The following is a 21,283-nucleotide window of genomic DNA, read 5'->3' as shown; positions in this document are numbered from 1 at the left end:
ACCACACGAGACACCGGGGGCCGGGGGCTGGGGGCTGGGTGGGCAGCATGCAAGGCAAGCACCCTACCTGCTGTCCTATCTCCCCTGATTTTTTTGTTTCTCTTAACCCAGTTCCATTGTTTGAAAAGCAGGTTTATGGCCCCAAATCAGGTTCTGCGCCAGGAGACTGAAAACCCCCTTAAAGCCAACTTAAGGCACAAGGGTGGATTCTGACTGGCAGCCGAGGTATTTGCCCAACTCCGGCCGGGATGTTCAATGGAACTTAAAAAATTCAGCATGCCTGGGAGTTACATCTATTCTCAATCATTCCCCCTCCCCTCCCCACCGCCGTTTCCCACCCCACCCCATCAACCCCGCCCCTCCCCCACCGGTCCCCACCCTCCCCACCTTTCCCCCGGATCCTAGCATCTGTTCTCAACCACCCTTGACATTTTAGAGAGCACTCAACTGAATCTCGGGGAGAATTTTCTTGCCCTGCCTTTCTGATGTGGTTTTTCACTCTGGTTCGTGGCCCTGTGGCCCTGGGTACGGTGATTTGTAGGTCCCCTGGCGCCCTTAACCAACACCGGCTGCAGCACTGAGCCACCAGACCGGTTTCCCATCTCGTGGGCAGTGACAGGTCTCTACCCCAGCCAGCGACCCCCACACCCGCCCTCCCCCTGAGCGGGGCTGTGCCTCACGGCAGGGCAAGGCTGCTTCTCTTACTCTGGATTGAACCAGTCCTGGAGCGCCAACTCATCATCTTCTTTCCTGGGTTCCTTCTCTTTGTCGGTGTCCTCTTCCGGGTGGGTCCTGCGTGCCAAGGGAAAGCAGACAGAGTAAGACAGCAGGGAACAGAGTGAGACGGCAGCTGGCCACACATACACACCCGCCAGCCAGGGAGCAGGGGCGCCGAGGAGAGGATAGGCCGGAGGGACAGGCTCATGACGCCAGACGCAATGGTCACCTTCCTATCATCGTCCTAAGGGACCAAACCCCTCCTCGAGAGGACGCCGAGGGGGGGCTAGAGTGACACACAGTGCTCATCAGAACAATTTTCCCATGGTTTGCTTTTCCCACCATCTCCCCTTCGGCCTGTCCTCCCTCAGCCCCAAGATCAATGGGACCAAAGCAAACCAGATCAAGCCAACAAAAGTCAAGGTCGTAGCCCCCACCCTGCACACAGATTCTTCATCTGAGGCCAAGAAGTCAGAGGCAGGGGCTGGTGCGATAGCATGGAGCCATAGCACAGCAGAGAGGGCATTTGCCTTGCACATGGCCAACCCGGGTTTGATTCCCACCATCCCATAGGGTCCCCCGAGCACCGCCCGGAGTAATTCCTGAGTGCATGAGCCAGGAGTAACCCCTGTGCATCACTGGGTGTGACCCAAAAAAGCAAAAACAAACAAAAAACAAGGAAAGAAGTCAGAGGCGTGGGGGTGGGGGGCAGATGGTGGTGGGAGGGAAGATGGACAGAGAGACATGCCCTTACCCAGAAGGACAGACAGACATGCTCTTACCCAGAAGGACAGACATGCCCTTACCCAGAAGGACAGACAGACATGCCCTTACCCAGAAGGACAGACATGCCCTTACCCAGGATAGACAGACATGCCCTTACGCGGAAGGACAGACATGCCCTTACGCGGGTGGACAGACAGACATGCCCATACCCTGATGGACAGACAGACATGCCCTTACCCGGAAGGACAGACAGACATGCCCTTACCCATTGCCAAACCAGCTTGGAAACCACCAGTTCTTCTGGGAGATACTGTCCTCAACTTCTGGATTTCTGAGAAATCAGAGAGTGCAAATACATTCAGAACTGAAGGCGCACCCAAGTGGGGGCTTTCCAAAGCAGGAGATAAAAACTTTGTTCTCCTAAGTTTGTAAAAAAAAAAAAAAAAAAAAGGGGGACAGAAGCAGAGCTGCTCCAGCTGCCTGAGGGCAGGGCTGACCTCGGGTGCTTCCGCCTCCCAGAGAGTCCCGGGGAGCAGAGCAGGCAGAGAGGAGAAAAAAAATAACAAAAGGGGGGGCTATGCGTGCACCCTGACCCCTAGGGGTGGGACTGCAATTGGACCGGCTCCCTCACTGCTTCTTGACTCTCCCCTTTGAAAAGGCAGTTGAGGGGAATGACAGGAAGGATAGATCTACCCTGAGGTTAGCTTTAAAAACTGAAGTGAAATCTCCCTCGAAGGGCATTATTACTGGAAAGGTCCGTGACAGGCTGCAGGCGGGCTTTTTGGTGGTGGTTTGGGGTTGTTTAGCCCCCTCCTGGCAGGGCTTGGGAATTGCTCCTAGTTCAGTGCCTGGGGTCACCCCTTGATGGTGCTCAGGGAACTGTACCCAATGCCAAGGATCAAATCAAGGTCAGCCACACGCAAGGCAAGACCCTCCGCTCTGGACTCTCTCTTTGGCCCCACAAATGGGAACATAAAAACGGGCATGGGCATGGGTCAACAGGACAGAGGGTCCTTTGCATGTGGGACCCCTGGGCTCAGGCTGCGATAACCCCAGGACCTCTGAGCACCAGAGCATGTGACTGAAGCATAATAATAATAAGTAAAATAGGGGTCAGAGAGACAGAGAGAGCTCAGAGGGCTGGACTCGCACATGGCTGACCTGGGCTGGATCCCGAGCATCAGAGAGGATCCCCAAGCACTGTCTGGAGTGATCCCTGAGCACAGAGCTAGGAGTAAGCCCTAGGCACCTCCAGGGAGAGCCCCCACACCAAACCAAACCAAAACAAAAAGCTAAAAGCAGCCCCCAAGAATGGCCCCTTGCTAAGGGGATTCAGGCACAAGCCAGGTCCGTGCCAGCAGCAGTGACCAGGCCAGTCTGAGGGTCTTGAACCCAGAGGCCAGTTCACATGCCAGTCCCCGCGCAGTCTCAGGGTCCCTGCACATGGAAAGGGATTGGGGGTGCCGGAGGGGGTGTAGTGTGTGCGACACCTTTCAGTTGCACAAGCAAGGGGGAGGGAGGGTGCGTTGGAGACTAAACAAGCGTCAGGACCTCAGGTAGAGGCTCCTAAAGCCCATCCGTTTCCCCAAAGTGTTCAAGATGGCTTCTGACCTGACGGATGGCTCAATATACCAGAAAATACAGATTTTTTTTTTTTCCCCGAAAGGGAACAACAGCGAGAGGCCAAGGATTGGGCTTGGTGACGCAGGCCATGCTTTGCTTGGGTGAGGCCCAAAGCTCACCTGGCAGTGCAAAGACAAAAACAAAACAAACAAATGAAAAATGAAAGATGGATGGGAGAGGGCAGGGACAGGGGGAGGGAGGGGAAGAGAGCAACTGCCACTCGGGCAGGTATTTTCATCTTTGAGGAGCTGTGGGCCCCTTACTTTTACCTTCCAGCAGAGCTGGAGGCCCAGCAGACCCGCTGGCCTTTGCGAGGCGGGGAGCCAGGACGCTCCATGACAGGAGGGTGGCAGGGACGGCAGGGTGCTGCGAAGGTCAGGCAGGTGGGCGTTCCCGCAGCTCTCGGCTCAGCCACCATGCCAAGGGGTGAGGCAAGTTGCCCACGACCTCGGGGCCAGCAGGAAGTATCCGACTGGCACCAGAATCTGTCCTAGATCAGTGCTTGTCAGGTCCTGCCTATGGGTCCACGGGCTGCGGTTATCACCCGGGCACAGACCAGTGGTGTCCATCTCTCTACATCTGTGGACCGGTGGTTCTAGAAGCATCATAACCTACCTAAGTCACCTACTATATATATATATATATATATATATATATATATGTGTGTGTGTGTGTGTGTGTGTATGTATACATATGTATGTATGTGTGTATATATATGTATGTATATATACATGTTAATCTATCCTTTACAATGAACATTCTATAGTATAATCACATGTATCGACAGTCCATATGCTTACATGTATATAAATAGATCTATTATGTATAAATAAACTCATCACTGTATCACTGTCATCCCGTTGTTCATCGATTTGCTCGAGCGGGCACCAGTGTTGTCTCCATTGTGAGACTTGCTGTTACTGTTTTTGGCATATCAAATACACCACGGGGAGCTTGCCAGGCTCTGCCATGTGGGCTGGATACTCTCAATAGCTTGCCGGGCTCTCCAAGAGGGATGGTGAAGTCAAACCCGGGCCGGCCGCATACAAGGCAAACGCCCTACCCGCTGTGCTATTGCTTCAGTCTAAATAAACTCATAGATCTACTATATAAAACTATATTCTACGCAATGTGTTAGAGAATTATACTAACCTATTATTATATACACACAAGAGACCCAATGTTTTTCCTGATCCTTTGTCCCCAAGGAATATTTTCCTTTCTTTCTTTTTTTTAAACATTGAATCACAGTGAGATACACAGTTACTAAGTGATTCATGACTGAACACAATGTTCCAACACCCGTCCTTTCACTGGTGTCCATTTCTCGCCACCAGTGTCCCCAGTTTCCCAACCGCCCCTCGCCCCCCATCCTGCCTCTATTTCTGTGCGCGCTCTCTCTCTTACTCTTTCGCTCTCATTCTCTCTCTTGCTCAGTCTCACACTCTCTCCATCTCTCTCCCTTGCTCACTCACTCTCTCTCGCTCTCGCTCTCTCTCCTTTTCCCCACCTCTGAGGGGCGGCAGGACACACATGAACTGTCTCCCTCACTGACTCTGCCAGGGAGCAAGAATCTTAACCTCACTCAAGGCTCCTGAGGACACGTATGGGCAAACCCCAAGAGACAATTCTACAAGGCCGGTCTGGGGAGCGGGTCCCAGAGACAGCCCCCAAGGGGCCCGGAAGGGAGCACATGCGGACACGGGGGTCATGAACCTTGGAAGCACTTACTTTGAATGATAGATCCACAACAAGGAACCTTCTGGGCTGAAAGCAAATGAGAAATAAAAATAGCTCAGGTTACTTTGGGTTCAGTTAAAAAAAAAAAAAAAAAAAAAAAAGCTCTTTTGCAACCGTTCCTGCTAAAGCCCAGAACTGAACTTCTCCTAAATTCACACCTTCCTCCAAGAAGTGGCCAGAGGAGCAAACCAGTCCCGGGAATTTCCACTCGCAGGCACTGCATAGCTAGCTGTCCAGAACGAGGGGTGGGGAGGAAGTTTCTGGAGAATCTCAACCCACGGAAAAAGAAAAAGGAAAACAAAGACGCCCACAGGGTGGCCGCCCTGCCCCCGCCGAGCTCACTGGCCAGGACTCTGGGGTCTGAGCTCACTGGGGACAACAGTGCCCCCCCCCCCCCGTGCCAGTCCCCCACCCACACAGCTTCCCCACCGGAAGAAAACAGACCCCTCACCTGCCTCGACTTCCCTTCTGAGCCCAATTCACAAGAACCAGGATGGACACTAGGTTCGTGCCGTTTGGGTTTGGACGAGATTAACACGGACACAGGGTCCAGACCTGGGGGGGAAGGTTGACTTTCACGGAGCCACTTTCACTTTTCTCTATGATGACGATTATTTTTCTATTGTGGCAGGGGCCCCTGCTGGCTGTGCCTGGGGCCCCTCATGGGTCCATGCTATGCCAGGAGCAAACCTAAGACCTTGCCTCTGTAAAGCATGTCCTTGGCTGCTGGGGTTCCCACGGAGCCCTCTGTGTTTGGGGGCTGTTTGGTTTGGGGGCCACGCCCAGCAGTGTTTGGGGTGTTCATTCTAGCTCAGGGTGGTGCTTGGGGGGAGCAAGCAGTGCTGAGGGTCCAAGCCAGAGCCTCACACAGGCAAGGAGATGCCCTACTGCTTGCTTAGTCACCTCGTGGCCCCGTGGAGTCAGAGTGGAATGGATGGAGCGTGAGCCTTGGTGAAACCGCATTGCCAGTCTCCCAGGAGCTGCACCCAGGACCTCTGAACGGGGCCAACAAAAGCAACTGATTCAAGAAAGCATCAAGCAACCCATTGTTGGAGAGATCGCCTGGGTCATCAGAGCCGATGGTTACAGCCCTGATGCCAGAGAGCAGAATCAGTGACCCATTATTGAGAGCCCAGAATCTTTTGTTAACTCTTTGTTCATTCTTTGACCCTTGGTGTCCTCTCACCTCTGTCATCTTTCACCCTTTGATGTCATCTTGCCTTTAAAAAAATCAGTCTTTCCTGGGGCATGCATCTTGGGTTTCCACCTGAATCTCTGTACCCCAAATTGCAATTCTTTGACCCTCCATTAAATGTATTCTGCCTTTAGCCCTCTTGAAATTTCTGCTTCCAGCAGGTCACTGGCGTTTATTTGTTCATCAAATCCTTGCAACATGGAGCTGGGGAGATAGCACAGTGGGCAGGGCACTCGCCTTGCACATGACCGACCTGGGGTTTCTCTCTCCAGCATCCAAAACGGTCACCCCAACACTGCCAGGAGTAATTCCCGAGTGCACAGGGAGGAGAACCCCCTGAGCATTGTGGCTCAGATGTGCCCTCCAAATCACAATAATAAGTAAAGAAATAATAAATCCTTGCAACAACCAAGGAAGGTTCTGTTCTTTCTCATTCCACAGATCAGAAACGAGGGCGAAGAAGCCAGAAGTGAGGTGCCCAAGGCTAGACTGCTAAGGGGAAGTAGAACCAGTATCTGAACCGAGAATCAGATCATCTGGCTCTGGTGTCTTCAAAATGAGGGGCAGGGGGGCGGGAAACAATCTGATGGATGTACCCAGTGCAACACAGCACTCAGACCCAACTACCTGCCCTCAGGCACCAAGTGGTGGATTCGGATTCACCAAAGTTGCCAAGTCTCTCAGACACATCTCCTCTCAGCCGGATTCCTTCAACACCCAACGGTCCCGACAGCATCTACCCTCCAGTCTATGGCTTTTATGGCTTATTCATCCTTAAGGCACTGCTCAGCTATCACCTTTCTATTCAAGTCATATGTTAAAGGAATATAACTATATATAATATATAGTTTAAACTCTATATTAAAGTTTATATATAGTTAAAGGCGATAGCATCACCTTCATGTGATCTTAGTACGGTGCCTGGCCCAGAGTAGATGCTCAATAAATATTTGCAAATGAATGTTAAAAAAAAAAAACAGATCGCCTTTAAGCCAAATAAAATCTTAGTCTTCTTAAACTTTTGATGGTCCCTTTCTCTATATGATATCCTTCTACTTTGTATCCTTGACTATCTACGTAAAATATATTTTTTTTTCGGGTAGGAGTATTTTTGTTTGTTTTGTTTGCTTAGGGCCACACCTGGCAGTGCTTAGAGAACCATATGAGATGCTGGGGATTGAACACGGGTCTGCCACATGCAAGACAGGCACCTTATAGGATTAAAAATTTCTAATTGGCTCACAACACTGGGGACAGACAGGAAGCTCAAGAACGAATCTTAGATGGTCCACCAGGTATGAATTCTAGTTCTAACTTGAACACAAACTCCACTAATCTGTAGAATAACACGGGTGTGTCATTTCTCCCTGGCCTTAGGTTTTTATTGGGGTACACCCACCACAGTGCTCCCGAGGCACTCCCATTCCTGTGTTTGTCTTTCAGCTCTTCTCTGCACTCTGCTTCCCTGACCTTTATCACCGTTATCCCCAAAGCAGTACCTGTGACTTGTAAAGTCAAATTCTGCAGAAATCTCTGATTTTGTGTTTGTAAGTAAAATATTGCTTTTTCTCCTTCCCTTATATTCTTTTGCATAGTTTACTTCAGAGCAATGTCCTTTTGATATAGATACCGGGAGACAGTTAATGCTATGACATTCACTCCTGGGCATCTGTTTTCTCGACTTAAGCCTCAGTTGCCCTTAGTTCCTAACACCCCCAAGGCAGGGTCCTGACGAGGGACTGAATGGACCCAGGGCAAGCTGTGAGCTACCCTGGCATTGAAAGGGGCCAGGACAAGCATCATAATAATTAACTATATATTAAGAGCACAGCCATGGACAAATCCTATCATGATCCAAAGCATAACAATTTGATTAGGACCCTGCTAGGGTTAGGAAAGACTAATCTGGCCTGAGCACTGTAGTCTGGGGTCCGAGATGTCCTTAGGAGAGCCATCCTACAAGCCTCATGTATCTCTTACTGTGTCCATAGTAAGATTATTTAGAAATGAATAAAGATTATTTAGAAATGAATCTAAGGGGGCTGGAGCAATAGCACAGCGGGTAGGGTGTTTGCCTTACACGCGGCCGACCTGGGTTCGATTTCCAGCATCCCATATGGTCCCCTGAGCATGACCAGGGGGTAATTTCTGAGTGCATGAGCCAGGAGTGACCCCTGTGCATCGCCGGATGTGACCAAAAAAGAAAGGAGGAGGAGGAGGAGGAAGAAGAAGAAGAGGAGGAAGAGGAGGAAGAGTAAGAAGAGGAGGAAGAGGAGGAAGAGGAAGAAGAGGAAGAAGAAGAGGAAGAAGAGGGAGGAGGAGGGGGAGGAGGAGGAGGAGGAGGAGGAGAAGGAGAATGAGGAGGAGGAGGAGGAGGTGAATCTAAGATGGCTGTTGGACTAATGAAAGGAGAAACACACCCCGAGGTGGTATTTCACCCTTGAGTGGATCTCCTGGCTTTAGGAGCCCTTTGTCTTATCTTTGAAGAGCTTCCCCGGAAGGAAGGACTTTCATATGTTGATGGTGCTACCTGACCTGGGTTTAGTCCCTACACCCCCAGGCTGGGAGGTTGGGCGCTAGACCAAGGGCGAGACCAAGCATGCAGAGGCTAGCGTGGGGGACGGGAGGAGCCGGGAGTGGGGAGCGGTGTGAAACTGGAATGGGGCACTTAGGGAGACTGGCACAGGCGCGCGGGGAGAATGGAGTAAACGGCAGCTGATCACCAACCAGCCTGGCGGTCCTGTTCCCTCCTCCTTCATGTGTCTGTTGGCAGCTGTGGCAGGCCGGGGGTAGGGAAGTGGCTCGTGGCCACTGAGCACACGTGGCGGGTGACAGAGACCGTGCCGCCCCGCCGCGCTCACTTATTTATGATTTCACACTCATCCACCTCACCTACTCGGTCTCCGAGTTTCACCTGGAAGATGAAAACCCTCCTGTGAGGCTCTGGGTTTGATTCCTGACACAGGATGGGGGAAAGAAGGAAAAGAAATGAAGAAACTCGGGGGCCCTCACCAAAGGCAGGCTGTGAGCGGATAAAGGAACGGGTTGCCAGCAGACAGCCCTGCGCCTAGACCTTGCCGAAGGGCTAGAGAGAGGGGGCAGGGTTAAGGCTCTTGCCTTGCGTGCAGTTGATCCTCTGAATTCTGGCATATGGTATACCCTAAGCGCCCAAGGAGTGACCCCAGGGTGCAGAGTTAGGAGTAGCCTCAGAGGTGCATATGCTGCCTGAGCCCATGTGCTGCTTGTGCCCACGTGGCTGAGCACATGTGGTGCCCGAGCACATATGTCGCCTGCATCTCCCCCCTTGAGATGTGTACTTTCATGCTTTCATGTCCAGTGCTAGGATGTGTGTAGAGCTTCCTCCACCCTTGGAGAAGCCCACGTTCTCTCTTGAGCGCGTTACTCCTACTGTTTTTTTCCTTTCCACTTATCCCTTCCTTCTTCCCCCAGAAACCTCTAAATAAAATCTGTTTCTTCAAAAAAAAAAAAAAAGGAGTATTCTCAGAGTACCATTGGGTTTGCCCCAACCTCTCCCCTCCAAAAAAAAAAAAAAAAAGCCTAAAATATTGCTGAAAATGTCATCTTGAGGGGCCAGAACAATAGTACAGTGTAGGGAGGGTGCTTGCCTTGCACATGGTCAACGCTGGTTTGACCCTTGGCATCCCAGACGGTCTCCAGATCACCCCCAGGAGTAATTTCTGGTCATAGAGCCAGGGGTGCCCTGAGCACCACTGAGCATAGTGCAATAACAAACAGGAAATGTTAGTGTAACCTTGAACATAAGGACACGAAACTGCATGGCTCAGAGCTAAGTGGTGACACAGAACCAGCCCTCAGCAGCCACTGCAACGAGGATATTTCCTCACCCCCAAGTATCTCCGGGAGCCCCAGGACCCCCAAATCTAACTCGAAGTCATCATGCCTTTGGACTAAGTATCCCCAGGTCCCTCTGTGTAAAAGATCTGGTTTTCAGACCCTTTTAACTTGGTCACATCCCAGCTTCTATGTTTTTTTCTTAAAACAGTGCTTCAAACTGTTCCCTGAAGGTGCAGTTCCTTTGTTGGCACAAAGGTTCTCCTGGCTCTTCACAGCTCAAAATTTGAGAATTTAAAAAGTCAAATGCTAATCTGGGTTGTCACCTTGAACTTGGAGACTACTGGATAAAAAAATATCACCGAGAAAACGTTGATGTTCCTTACATAGGGGACGTTAAAGGCAAGGGTAAGTTGTCCCGGCACCTCCGGAGTCAAAGGTGTTATGTGTCTGGGGAGCAGCTTGCAGACTCTTCTTTGCAAAAATCCCTCCAGCTGGAACCTCGGATCCATCATCGGTTCCAAAAGCCCAGAAGCCGCACATTTGGGGTGAATCCATGGATGCAAATAAACACTCCGAAATGTTCCATTCAGCTTGCTTTTCTCAGTTTCAAAAACCAAAAACCAAGCAACACCCAAACATTTTAGCTAGGCATAAATGAATCACCCGGGATAAAGTCTCTTTTATAGCTTAAAGTCAACAACTAGAGGGTGCAACGATAGAGTCCGGAGATATTTCAGGATTGCGAAAGTCAAGGTGGGTTTCACCTAGAATTCCAATTTCTTAAGGGACTTTCCCGCTCTCGTCACAAATCACGTAAAGTGAGATTCTGGAGTTGAATGGGACCAGCCAACCCTGAGCTACTCAGGGCCGTGGAGGGAAGGAAGGACAATCTGTTAGCCAGAAGGTGGTGGGAGAGAGAACTATTTCGTTCCATTCTATTTGGTTCAGAGATGCTCTGGGATTATTCCTGGCTCTGCACTCAAGAATTACTCCTGGCGGTGGTAGAGGGACCATATGGGATGCCAGAGTTAGAACCCAGGTCAGCCACGTGCAAGGCAAGCGCCCTCGTGCTGTACTCATTGCTCTAGCCCCAGAATGATTTTAAAGATAACTCAAGACTTGGGACCAGAGGAAGAGTGGAATCCCTTCCTGATGGTTTGACTTGGTCCTAATTTAATTCTACCTGGCGGCTTGGCGGACGTGCACCATTGGTCAGAGTCCAGGCAGTCGGTTTGCCCACATCATTGCTTCCCGTCCCATAATTACCTGTTGATATATTCCCAAAACACAACCACCACAGTGGAGGCCACCAGCGTAGACAGAATCACTTTTCCTTTGACATTCATTATTTTTTCCTGCAGGAGAAGGGGGCAAGAGAGGGGGGGAAGGGAAAAAATAGATTAAATAAGGCCAGAACAGGCCATAACTTCGAAGCACTGCTTCTCTCTCCATGCTGTCCAAAAGGATCATCATCATCATCATCATCATCATCATCATCATCATCATCATCATCATCATCATCCTGTTGATCCTCGAATTTCTGAGCGGTCTCAGTAATGTCTCCAATCGTCCTAGCCCTGAGATTTTAGAAGCCTCTCCTTACTCATCCTTCCCAACGATGCTGCATTGGAGGCTCTTTCTAAAAGGACATGTTTAGGGATATTTAGCCAGCGTTAAGGAAAGCATTCTACCTTCCATTACACTGTTTATGAAGGCCAGGGAGAGGAGCACGAGGAGCAGACAGGGTGGCCAAGTTGTAAGGACACGAGGGGAGTGTTTCTGACCCACCGGAGGTCCACAGCAGATGGGGAAGGGCATGGCAGGTCCCCAGGACTCAATCCCTCTGCATAGGACGGTGACCACCTGGCCCATCCTTTGCTATGCGCCTTTGATAATAAAGACCCCTCACCCCATCCCAAGGCCCTTCTAATCTAGGTTCACCCACTTCCCAGCCCCCTCCCCACAAAGAGCTGTCTCCCACTTCGCCCGCCAACAAGCCAGCCATTGGCACACAGTAGGTGCACAGAGGGGGGCAGCGTCAAGCAGAGTTTGGAGGGACCAGAGGCCACTCCAGGACAGTCAACCAAGCTGAACGGGTCAAAGCTTGTGACCATGATGCAGTGCTGCTCAGGGCCCATGGGTTTGGGGTCCCCCCCCAAGGTTACACCCAACAGGTTTGGGAACCTTTAAGGCTACACCCCACAGTGCTTGGGGAGAGGGTGTTTGCGTGGTGCATGGACCAAACTCGGGTCCTTGGACACGCACCCCTGAGCTTGCTCCCTGCCCCACACACAGCGGGGAAGAGGGGCGGGCCACACTCAGCAGCGCTCAGGGGCTATTTCTGGCTCCGTGCTGAGAAGAAACACCTGGCAGGGCCCAGGGCCCAGGGGAGGTGCGGGGAATTCAAGCCGGGTCAGTGGCATGAAAGGCGAGTGCTTTGGCCCCGTGCCTTCTCTCTGCTTCCACGCATTTTCAGTTATTTTATTTTTTATTTTTTAATTGAAGTGGAAGGGAGAAGGCATGCTGTGTGGGAAACAGCAAGTCAGGAAATACTCTGATTCAAGCATGGAAGGAGACCTCAAAAGTTGTTTTGTTTTTTTCGTTTTGTTTTGTTTTTGGGTCACACCTGGCAATGCACAGGGGTTAGTTACTCCTGGCTCTGCATTCAGGAATCACCTCTGGTGGTGTTCAGGGGACCATATGGGATGCTGGGAATCGAACCTGGGTTGGCCTCGTGCAAGGCAAACACCGTCCTCACTGTGCTATTGCTCCAGCCCCCTCAAAAGTTTTTTTTCTTAAGTTTTCAGGGGGGATGAGGACAGGATGGGGGAGGAGGGGACCACTGTGAGAACAGTCTCTACCAGCAATGACAGGCAGAAAAGCTGCTTGAGTCTGAAAATAATAATAATAATAATAATAGAACAAGAGGCCAGAGAGATAGACCAGTGGGTAAGGTGCTAGCCTCACACATGACCAACCCTGGCACCACATATAATCCCTCAAGCACTGCCAGGAGTGATCCCTGAGCACAGAGCCAGGAGTAAGCCCTGAGCACCGATGGGTGTGGCCCAAATTCCCTCCCCATCCCCCCAAATAGAAACCAGGGTAAGTCTCTCTTCCCTCAAAGTGGTTGACAAGGAGGGGAGGGAGAGAGTGGGGCAGGAGAACTCTGAGGGGGAGCTGGAGGGATAGCACAGCGGGGAGGGCGTTTGCCTTGCACGCGACTGACCTGGGTTCGATTCCCAGCATCCCATGTGGTCCCCAGAGCACCGCCAGGGGTCATTCCTGAGTGCAGATCCAGGGGTAACCCCTGAGCATCGCCGGGTGTGACCCAAAAATCGGGGAAAAAAAGAACTCTGAGGGGTGTGGAAGGGGGCTGGAGGTCACCCAGGCACACGGTCCTCAGCGGAGAAAAGACCCTTCTGGTGTGGGGTGTGGAGCATAGATTAGGGGACAAGAGCCCAGGGTCTGGGGAGGGCTCAGCAGGCCAGGCCAGTGGCCTAAGGACAGGCCGGCCTGTGCTGGAAGGTGGCAGAGGAGAAGGAGGGAAGATTCATTCAAAACACCCTGCAGAGGGGCTGGAGCGACAGCACAGCAGGTAGGGCGTTTGCCTTGCACGCGGCCGACCCGGGTTCGATCCCTGGCATCCCATATGGTGCAGAGCCAGAAGTGACCCCTGTGGATCACCAGGTGTGACCCAAAAAGCAAAATAAATAAATAAATAAATAAATAGCCTGCAGAGCCATAAGCAGGAGGAGTCGGCTGGGAACCGCAGGTGGAGCGGAGAGAAGAAGGCAAGTGGCACGCAGCTGGCGGCTGGGGGTGGCATGAGGGGCGCCAGCTGGTCACCTGAGGGACAGGAAGGGGCAGGGAGGCCCAGGTTTGGGGGGGCTTCTCCGGATGTGCCGACACCAGTGAGAACCCCTGGGGGTGCGTGGCCAGCAGGCAGGTGGCCGGCCGGGAGTGAGGCTGGGAGAGGTGGGTGGGGGTGGCTGGCCCAGGATGTGGGCTGGACTGCCAGGAAGGAAGCCAGGAGCGGACCACCCAGCAAAGGATGTGGACAGCGAGAGAAAGGCCGGAGAGCCTGGGCCGCAGCCCGAGGGCACCGGCACCTGCGGGGAAGAGCAAGGAGCAGGGGGCGAGCAGATACTGCACATGGGAGCAGGGGGGAGGCGGGGGGAGGGCTGAGCTCGAGCCCCGGCTCCACCAGCCCCCCGGGGCACTGTGCTGGGAACAGCCCCAGAAGATGGAGAAGGAAAACTCAGAGTGTAGACACCCAGGAGGCAGAAGGAGAAAGTGCCCGGCCACGCCGTCCCCCACTGTCACCTTTGAAGTCACGTCTGGCCGGGACCACGTAGGGAGGGATGTGCTGCCTGCAGGTGCCCCAGCCCTCTGCAGACCACACCTGACATTCAGGGGGACAACGCCCCCGGGAGTCTCTCCTCAGTGCTATGTCTCCTCTCCCACGCTGGCCGGGCCAACCCAACAGGCAGGGGGGTTCACTCAGGCCCCCCAATCCCCAGGACCCGGTTCCCGACCAGGAGGCCTGTCTGGGCCGTTGGTGAATGAACGCTCACAGCCCCGGGTGTGGAACAGGCTCCGCGTTCAGGGAACAGTTTACGACAGCCCGGCGGCTGAGTCCTGCCCTGGACGCCGGGCGCCACACCCGCTCTGCTCCTTTCTGAGTCCAGCGAGTGGCGAGCCAGACAGACGCGCAGTAAGGACACACTCCCGTCATCGCCCTGGCTCGGAGAGCGAGCCGTGTTTGGAAAGAGAGAGCCCGGGGCGGCACCGGGCCACAGGGCACGCTCTCCGGCTCCCCACGCTCCCGCCACACATGGTCTCCGTGGTCTTGCAGGTGAAGGTCAGTCCTGAGCATCTGTCTCGGGAGGAAGCGTCAGGTGGGCCCAGGCTGTGGGTTCCCGGGCAGAAGGCTATGTGCCGCCCAGCCGCCAGGCGCAAAAACCGTGGAGCTCTGAGCAAAATCTAAGAGCACGGAGCACTGGGCGAGGCCTGAGCGTGGCAGCAGACAGCAAAGGGAAGCATCTGGCTGCTTCTGGGGTGAGTCCCTCTGCCCCCTGGGAAGGGCTGCAGGCTGCCAGACCACACGGGCTTTGGAATGAGGCAGGGATTCCCAACGGTAACGCACAGGACGCTGGGCCACCCCCAAACCTGGGACGACTCCTATAGCCCCCACCTGTGCCGACAGTCCCCCCACTGAAGAAGGCTCGGGAGAACGGGGACCCTCTCTGCCCTTCAGTTGGCATGAAAGCCCCAGGGCCCAGGAGGCTGTTTCTGAGCCCAGCCTGTCCCCAGCGAGCCTGTTTAAACTCTGCATAAATATTGATGTATTATTCACGGGGTGCTGCCACGCTGTGGCTGTTACATAATATATGACTCAGAATTCACACTCTCCCTCTCCAGTTCTGGGTTTCCACCTCCCCAGCCCTCGGGGCCCAAAACACTAGAGACGGGGAACCTAGGATGAGTCCCGAGAAATGAGTTTGCAGGTCTTTAAAATGAGGGGGCAAGAGTGCTAGGAGAGGGGGTAAGGCACGTGCTTCACACGCCCCAGACCCTGGCTGGGTCTGCGGTACATTGCCAGGGTTAGTCTTGGAGGACCCAAGCATCCCGGGGGCGGGGGGCGGTGGGTGACCCCCAGCACTGCAGGAATAACACGTCACGCTCAGGTTCCCCCACTGAAATGCCAGCCCAGCTGGCAACACCTGCAGGGTGCGGGGAAGACTGGGGGGGGGGGACCCGTGGGGCCGCAGAGCACCACTGATAAGCCAAGTAAATCGATAAAGGAAACTGGGGCCAAGAATGGTGGTGATGGGACCAGAGCGATAGCAGAGCAGGTAGGGCATTTGCCTTGCAGGCGACTGACCCAAGTTCAATCCCCGGCATCCCATATGGTCCCTCGAGCACCGCCAGGAGTCATTCCTGAATGCAGAGCCAGGAAAAACCCCTGAGCATCACTGGGTGTGACCCAAAAAGGAAAAAAAAATAAAAGAATGATGGTGATGAGGGGAGATCGTATCCCCCTAATCCTCAGCAGGGTGCCTGCCACGGTACAAACCAAAAACTACATTTTCTCATGACCGGGCCTGTGAGACCAAGATTCATTCAAAACACCCTGCAGAGGGGCTGGAGCGACAGCACAGCAGGTAGGGCGTTTGCCTTGCACTCGGCCAACCCGGGTTCGATCCCTGGCATCCCATATGATGCAGAGCCAGAAGTGACCCCTGTGGATCACCAGGTGTGACCCGAAAAGCAAAATAAATAAATAAATAAAACCCCCTGCAGAGCCATGAGCAGGAGGAGTCCGCTGGGAACCGCAGGTGGAGCCGAGAGAAGGCAAGTGGCATGCCGCTGGTGGCCGGGGGTGGCATGAGGGGTGCCAGCTGGTCACCTGAGGGGCAGGAAGGGGCAGGGAGGCCCAGGTCAGGGGAGGGCCTGGGGAGCCAGCTCCACGCCCAGGACCTAGCAAGGCCTCACCACACACATATTTGCCGAAAAGGAAGGAGGGTTTTAGAATAAGAACATGTTATACAATGCAGTAGGAATAGATGCAAATGAGGGACTCCGCATCTGTCCTATGCCTCCCTCCATCTGATTAAGAGGGAGGAGGAGGAGAAGGAGGGGGAGGGGGAAGAGGAGAAGGAGGGAGAGGAAGAGGAAGAGGAGGGGGAGGGGAGGAGGAGGAAGTGGTGGAAGAGGAGGAGGAGGAAGAATAAGAAGGAGGAAGAGGAGGAGGAAGAGGAGGAGGAGGAGGAGGAAGAGGAGGAGGAGGGGAGGGGGAGGGCCAGGAGGACCTTCCACTCTCCTCGCTCCAGCCCTAACTCTCCGACAACCTCCCCATAAGTTCAGTGGAAGCGACAGGGCCACAAGGCAGTGACAGGTGGTCCCAGGTCCCAGGCTTTGCCAGCCCCACCCCCCACCCCCCACCCCCGCGGGGACCAAACGCAACCTGCACCCCCGTGTCAGGAGCGACACCCAGAGGGACACAGACTGTCCCTTAGAGCCTAGGGATGCTCAGGCAGGGAGACCCCAGGTCCCGGAGCCACGGGCTCGGCCCCTCTCAGAGCAGGCGGGCGTGTGCCAGCCGCTGCCCCGGGAGCGAGCGGCACGCCCAGCCCTGCCCAGCCTGGCTCAGGGCCGCCGCTCCTGCTTCCCGCGACTGTCCTCGCTCCTGTGCGAATCGGAGACTTGGCGGCGGGCCAGGGCCCCAAGTGAACCTCTAGAAACGCTTGTAGACAGCTTCCTGGAAGCCGAGGCTGCCTGGAGAGCTTAGAAAACGTTTATTTATTTATTTTTTTCTCCCTCTGGACAAAAGGAGGCGTGGGGCGGCCAGCGTGGTCTAAAGGTCTTTCTCTGATCTCCTTGGCGCCCTGGGAGAGTTTAAACACGCCGTGCCCTTCGGGAGACCCGAGTCCTGCCCACCAGCTCAGAAATGGGGGGTTGCTTCCGCTTCCCCCGGCTCAGGGCTACAGCACACGTGGGCTTGTGGGGGCTTCGGAGGGGGCTGACAGCGCGCCTCCCCGCAGTCTGGGGCTCTACCCCCTCCCCTCTGCTTTTCTGTTTTTGTTCTGGGGACACAGCGGGCTGTGCTCCTGGCTCTGCACTCGGGGGTCACTCCTGGCGGTGCTCAGGGGGACCATATGGGATGCCGGGGATCGAACCCGAATCGGCCATGTGCAGGGCAAGTGCCCTCCCTGCTGTGCTCTCTCTCTAGCGCCCTGCCCGCTCCTCCCTCAGCCCCCTGTCACACCCAGCTCACGGGTTCTCTCGGAATCCGTCCTTCCAGAACCAGCCCCTGCACGGCTGGTCCCGCACAGCCACGGGTGGGGGGGGGCTGGGGGGGGGCTCCTGGAACTCACACACGAAGCTCAAGTCCGGGGGAGCAGGTGCAGAGGGGTGGTCCCAGCAGGGGGTGTCTGTCCCTCCCCTCCTCCCCTCTGCTCCTTTCCCGACCGTCACGCTGACCTGTCCGTGAGACCTACGGACATGGCCCAGCGGAGACACGCATGAGTGTCAGGCTGACCTGTCCATGCGGCCTGGGGACATCGCCCAAGCGAAACACGTATGTGCGCCTCCACACGAGCACACACGGTGGGTGCGTCTCCCCTCTCGGGCGCCCAGAATTGTCTTGCTTGCAGGGGAGAGGTGACAGGGCTACAGGACAGGCCTGGAAAAGCCATTAAGTGAGGGAGCTGGGGTCCGACGGGGAAAACGCCAAATCTCCGCCCATTCCTGGCGGCTCAGGACTTCTCTTGCTGTGCCTCCCCCCCACCCCCCAGCCCGGGATGTCCCCACCCTCCCAGCTGCCCGAGTACTCGCAGGGGCCAGAAGGATGCAGGACACCAGGCAGGTGCTGCGAAGGGAAACTAAAGCAGTGAGGCTGTGAACGACTCGGTAAGTCTCTCTTCACCGCCCCCCTGCCTCCCCTCAACCCCCCAACCCCCGCCAGCATCCCCCAGAGCAACCGGACTGGACGGTCGGGAGCTGCAGGCTCCAGGCGGAAGTCAGAGACGCCCCACAGAGAACCCTCATGGGCCAAGAGTTCTCTGGCCAAGTGAGTCCCGGTCCCTGGTCCCAGCGGTGGGGACGGGGGAGTGGAGACACCCTTTAATGCCAAAGAGCCCGGGCAGAGCGGCAGCCATCCCTCCAGCCTCAGTTTCCCCAGCCTTAAACCAGTGCTTGGGACTTTGCACCTCAAGGTTTCCCCGATCAGCCTGGACAGGGGTGAACAGCACTCCCCCCCCCCCGACCCCCTACCCCACCACAGGGCCTGGTTTGATTGAGGCGCCTGCTCCCCCTTAGCCATCAGGAGCCCCTCGGTCCCCAAAGCAGGCTCCAGCCCCTCCCCTCCCCGCTCCTCGCCCCCGTCCCTCTCCGTCCCTCTCCCGCCCTTCCCTCCCTCCCTCCCCTGCCCCCTTGCCCCTTCTTTCCCTCTCACTCTTCATCTCCCCCTGCTCACTTCTCCATCTCTCTTTTCCTCTCCTCTCTGTCTCTGTCTCTGTCTCTGTCTCTGTCTCTGTCTCTGTCTCTCTCTCTCTCTCTCTCTCTCTCTCTCTCTCTCTCTTTCCTCCTTTCTTTCTCTCTCGTGGCCAGAATGGACACGAGCACTTTACGCTCCCAGCCGCACCCTGAGTCCTGCCTGATTTCTTGAGTGATGGACATGAGCTGTAATGGGCAGTGAAATGTAATACCCCCCCAGCCAAGGAAGACTGGGCATCAGGTTCCCTGCACCCGCGCCCCCCCGCCGCCCCCACAATGCTTCCCGAGGCAATGATGGCAGCCCTCAGCCACAGACCTTCCCACCTGCACCCACGTGGGCCCAGACGATGCCTCCAGGTGGGCCTCCAGGAGTGCCGGAGCCTCCCCTTTAACAACAAGGAACAGCAAAGCCAGACCTGGCTCTGCTCCCAGCTCAGCGTCTTGGGGGCCCAGCCTCGGAGCTCCCCCACATCACCCAGGCAAAGACCGAGCTGCACACCAATACCTAGAGAGAACCCAGGAGCCCAGCCAGTTGTCCAAGCTCTGCCCAGATGCCCCTGGGTGGGAAAGTGCCCACAGATTCACGGCTGTGGTGTCTCAGGAACACGGAGGGGGGACATGTGTAAACTCTCAGGAAGACTAAGCAGCCCTTGGCTAGCCTTGCAGGTGGCTGGGGGGCAAGTGCCTGCAACCTCCTGTGGGGGGAGGGGACCCAAGAGGCCAGCACTGCAGGCCACTGGGATACGCATCACTCAGGGGCCTTTTCTTCTCTATAATGGTGGACACTGCCTCAACCCCCCACACACACACCTACCATCATTTTTTTGGCCACTTTTTGCTGGCTCTTGTGCTTTTTTTTTTTTTTTTTTTTTTTTTTTTTTGCTTTTTGGGGTCACACCCAGCGATGCTCAGGGGTTACTCCTGGCTCTGCACTCAGGAATCACTCCTGGCGGTGCTCAGGGGACCATATGGGATGCTGGGAATCGAACCCGAGTCGTCCGCATGCAAGGCAAACGCCCTACCCGCTGTGCTATCACTCCAGCCCCTGTCTCTTGTGCTCTTAATCTAAGTATCCCTCCCGGGGGTCGGTGCTCCCCTTGCACGCAGCCCACCCAGGTGTCAGTTCCTAGCACCACAAGAGGTCACTGCCAGGAGTGATCCCTGAGCACAGAACCAGGAGCAAGCCCTGAGCTCAGCTAGATGTGCCCTTTCCACAAACAATAAGTAGACAAACGTGTGTGCAGACGGAGCTCCCACGCCAAACGTTGTGTTGGCAACCTCGCCCCCATTTTCTTCGAGAGGGGCTGGCACGCAGCCGAAGGGGTGGGAGTGAGCGCTCTCCTACGTGGGAGAGGCCCGGGTTCGAGTCCCGGTAGCACCGCAGGGGGCCCTGAGCACACTGCAATCAGCACTGGGTGCCGCCCAGGAAACCAACCCACAAGAAGAGGGCGCGAACACTAAGTCCATGTTGTGCCCTGTGACCCTCCCAGCCTTATCTGTGGAGCCAGGCCGGGCCCCAGACTAAAGCTTCGAGCAGCTTCTCCCTGAGAGGTTTCACTGCTGCCTTGCCAAGTCACCCTCGAACCACCTCAGTTCTACAGAGGTGGAAATAGAGGCTCAGCAAGGTTAGGCAACTTGCCCAAGGTCACACAGCACCGAGTCCTAAGGCGGGAACTTAGAACTAGGGAGCTGGCCCCTTCACCGCTCCAGGAACCAAAAACAGAGACTGGGAGTGGAGGTATGGATGAAGGGGGTCCCCCTAAAGTGGCTGGGAGGGTCCTAGTCTCTTCTCCCCACCTCCTCTAGGACTCCGGGCCCGAGTCCTCATTCCCTCTGGGCTGTCCGCCTCTCAGTACGGGGGGGTGGGGGGCTGCAGCGTCTGTGAAAGCTGGGGTCTCTGCACCCACCCAGGAGGATGGGGGCTGCCTGGCTTCAAAAGTGGCCCCTCGGCCTTGGAAACCAGCTCCTGGCACGGGGCGGCGGGTGCCCTGCACCCCAGCCCTGTCTCAGCAGGTGGGCATGGCCGGGAGGGGCGGCCCTGGCAGGAACAGGGTAAAACAGGTGGGAAACCCCGAGTTTTGCTGGCGGCTTCCAGAGCCGTGTTCCCCTGCGGGGGCTGGAGTCGGCCCCGGGGCTCAGACTCAATACAGGCTGTGGGGGCTGCTGCTGGCTGGGGCTAAAGGACAGTCTGGGAACCTCCCGCTCGCGCCTCTGCTTCTCCCACTCCCCTTCTGGGGACCGGAAGCCTGAAGCCTGGCTGCCAGCCCCAGGATCCACCATGCCAGCGTTTATTTTTCCAAGAGAAATAAGGCTAAGCAACCCCCAAACGCTGGTTCTGCAGCCCCCAAGCCCCAGACCTCACCCACCCCACCCCCGGCCCTGCCTGGGGCTCAGAAGCCTGCAGAGAGAGAGAGAGAAAGAGAGAGAGAGAGAGAGAGAGAGAGAGAGAGAGAGAGAGAGAGAGAG

General features: G+C 55.2%; 1 protein-coding gene across 4 annotated transcripts in view; it reads right to left on the bottom strand.

Moving 5' to 3' along the window:
• The window catches only part of GGTA1 (glycoprotein alpha-galactosyltransferase 1 (inactive)), a 76,436-nt gene that overhangs the window by 13,215 nt on the left and 41,938 nt on the right, over positions 1 to 21,283 (bottom strand). For all 4 annotated transcript variants that reach the window (XM_055136253.1, XM_055136243.1, XM_055136258.1 and 1 more), the window contains exons 3-6: positions 11,084 to 11,172; positions 4,798 to 4,833; positions 1,709 to 1,774; positions 706 to 792 (exon numbers count right to left, since the gene is read on the bottom strand). In XM_055136253.1, coding sequence (XP_054992228.1) covers positions 706 to 792; positions 1,709 to 1,774; positions 4,798 to 4,833; positions 11,084 to 11,163 — 269 coding nt within the window. In that variant the 5' untranslated portion in view covers positions 11,164 to 11,172. The remainder of the gene's footprint in view (positions 1 to 705; positions 793 to 1,708; positions 1,775 to 4,797; positions 4,834 to 11,083; positions 11,173 to 21,283) is intronic.

This window comes from Sorex araneus, chromosome 1 (assembly GCF_027595985.1).
Source record: "Sorex araneus isolate mSorAra2 chromosome 1, mSorAra2.pri, whole genome shotgun sequence".
Taxonomy (NCBI): domain Eukaryota; kingdom Metazoa; phylum Chordata; class Mammalia; order Eulipotyphla; family Soricidae; genus Sorex; species Sorex araneus.
Note: the sequence above shows the minus strand (reverse complement) of the source record. Positions and strands in the feature narration are given on the sequence as shown.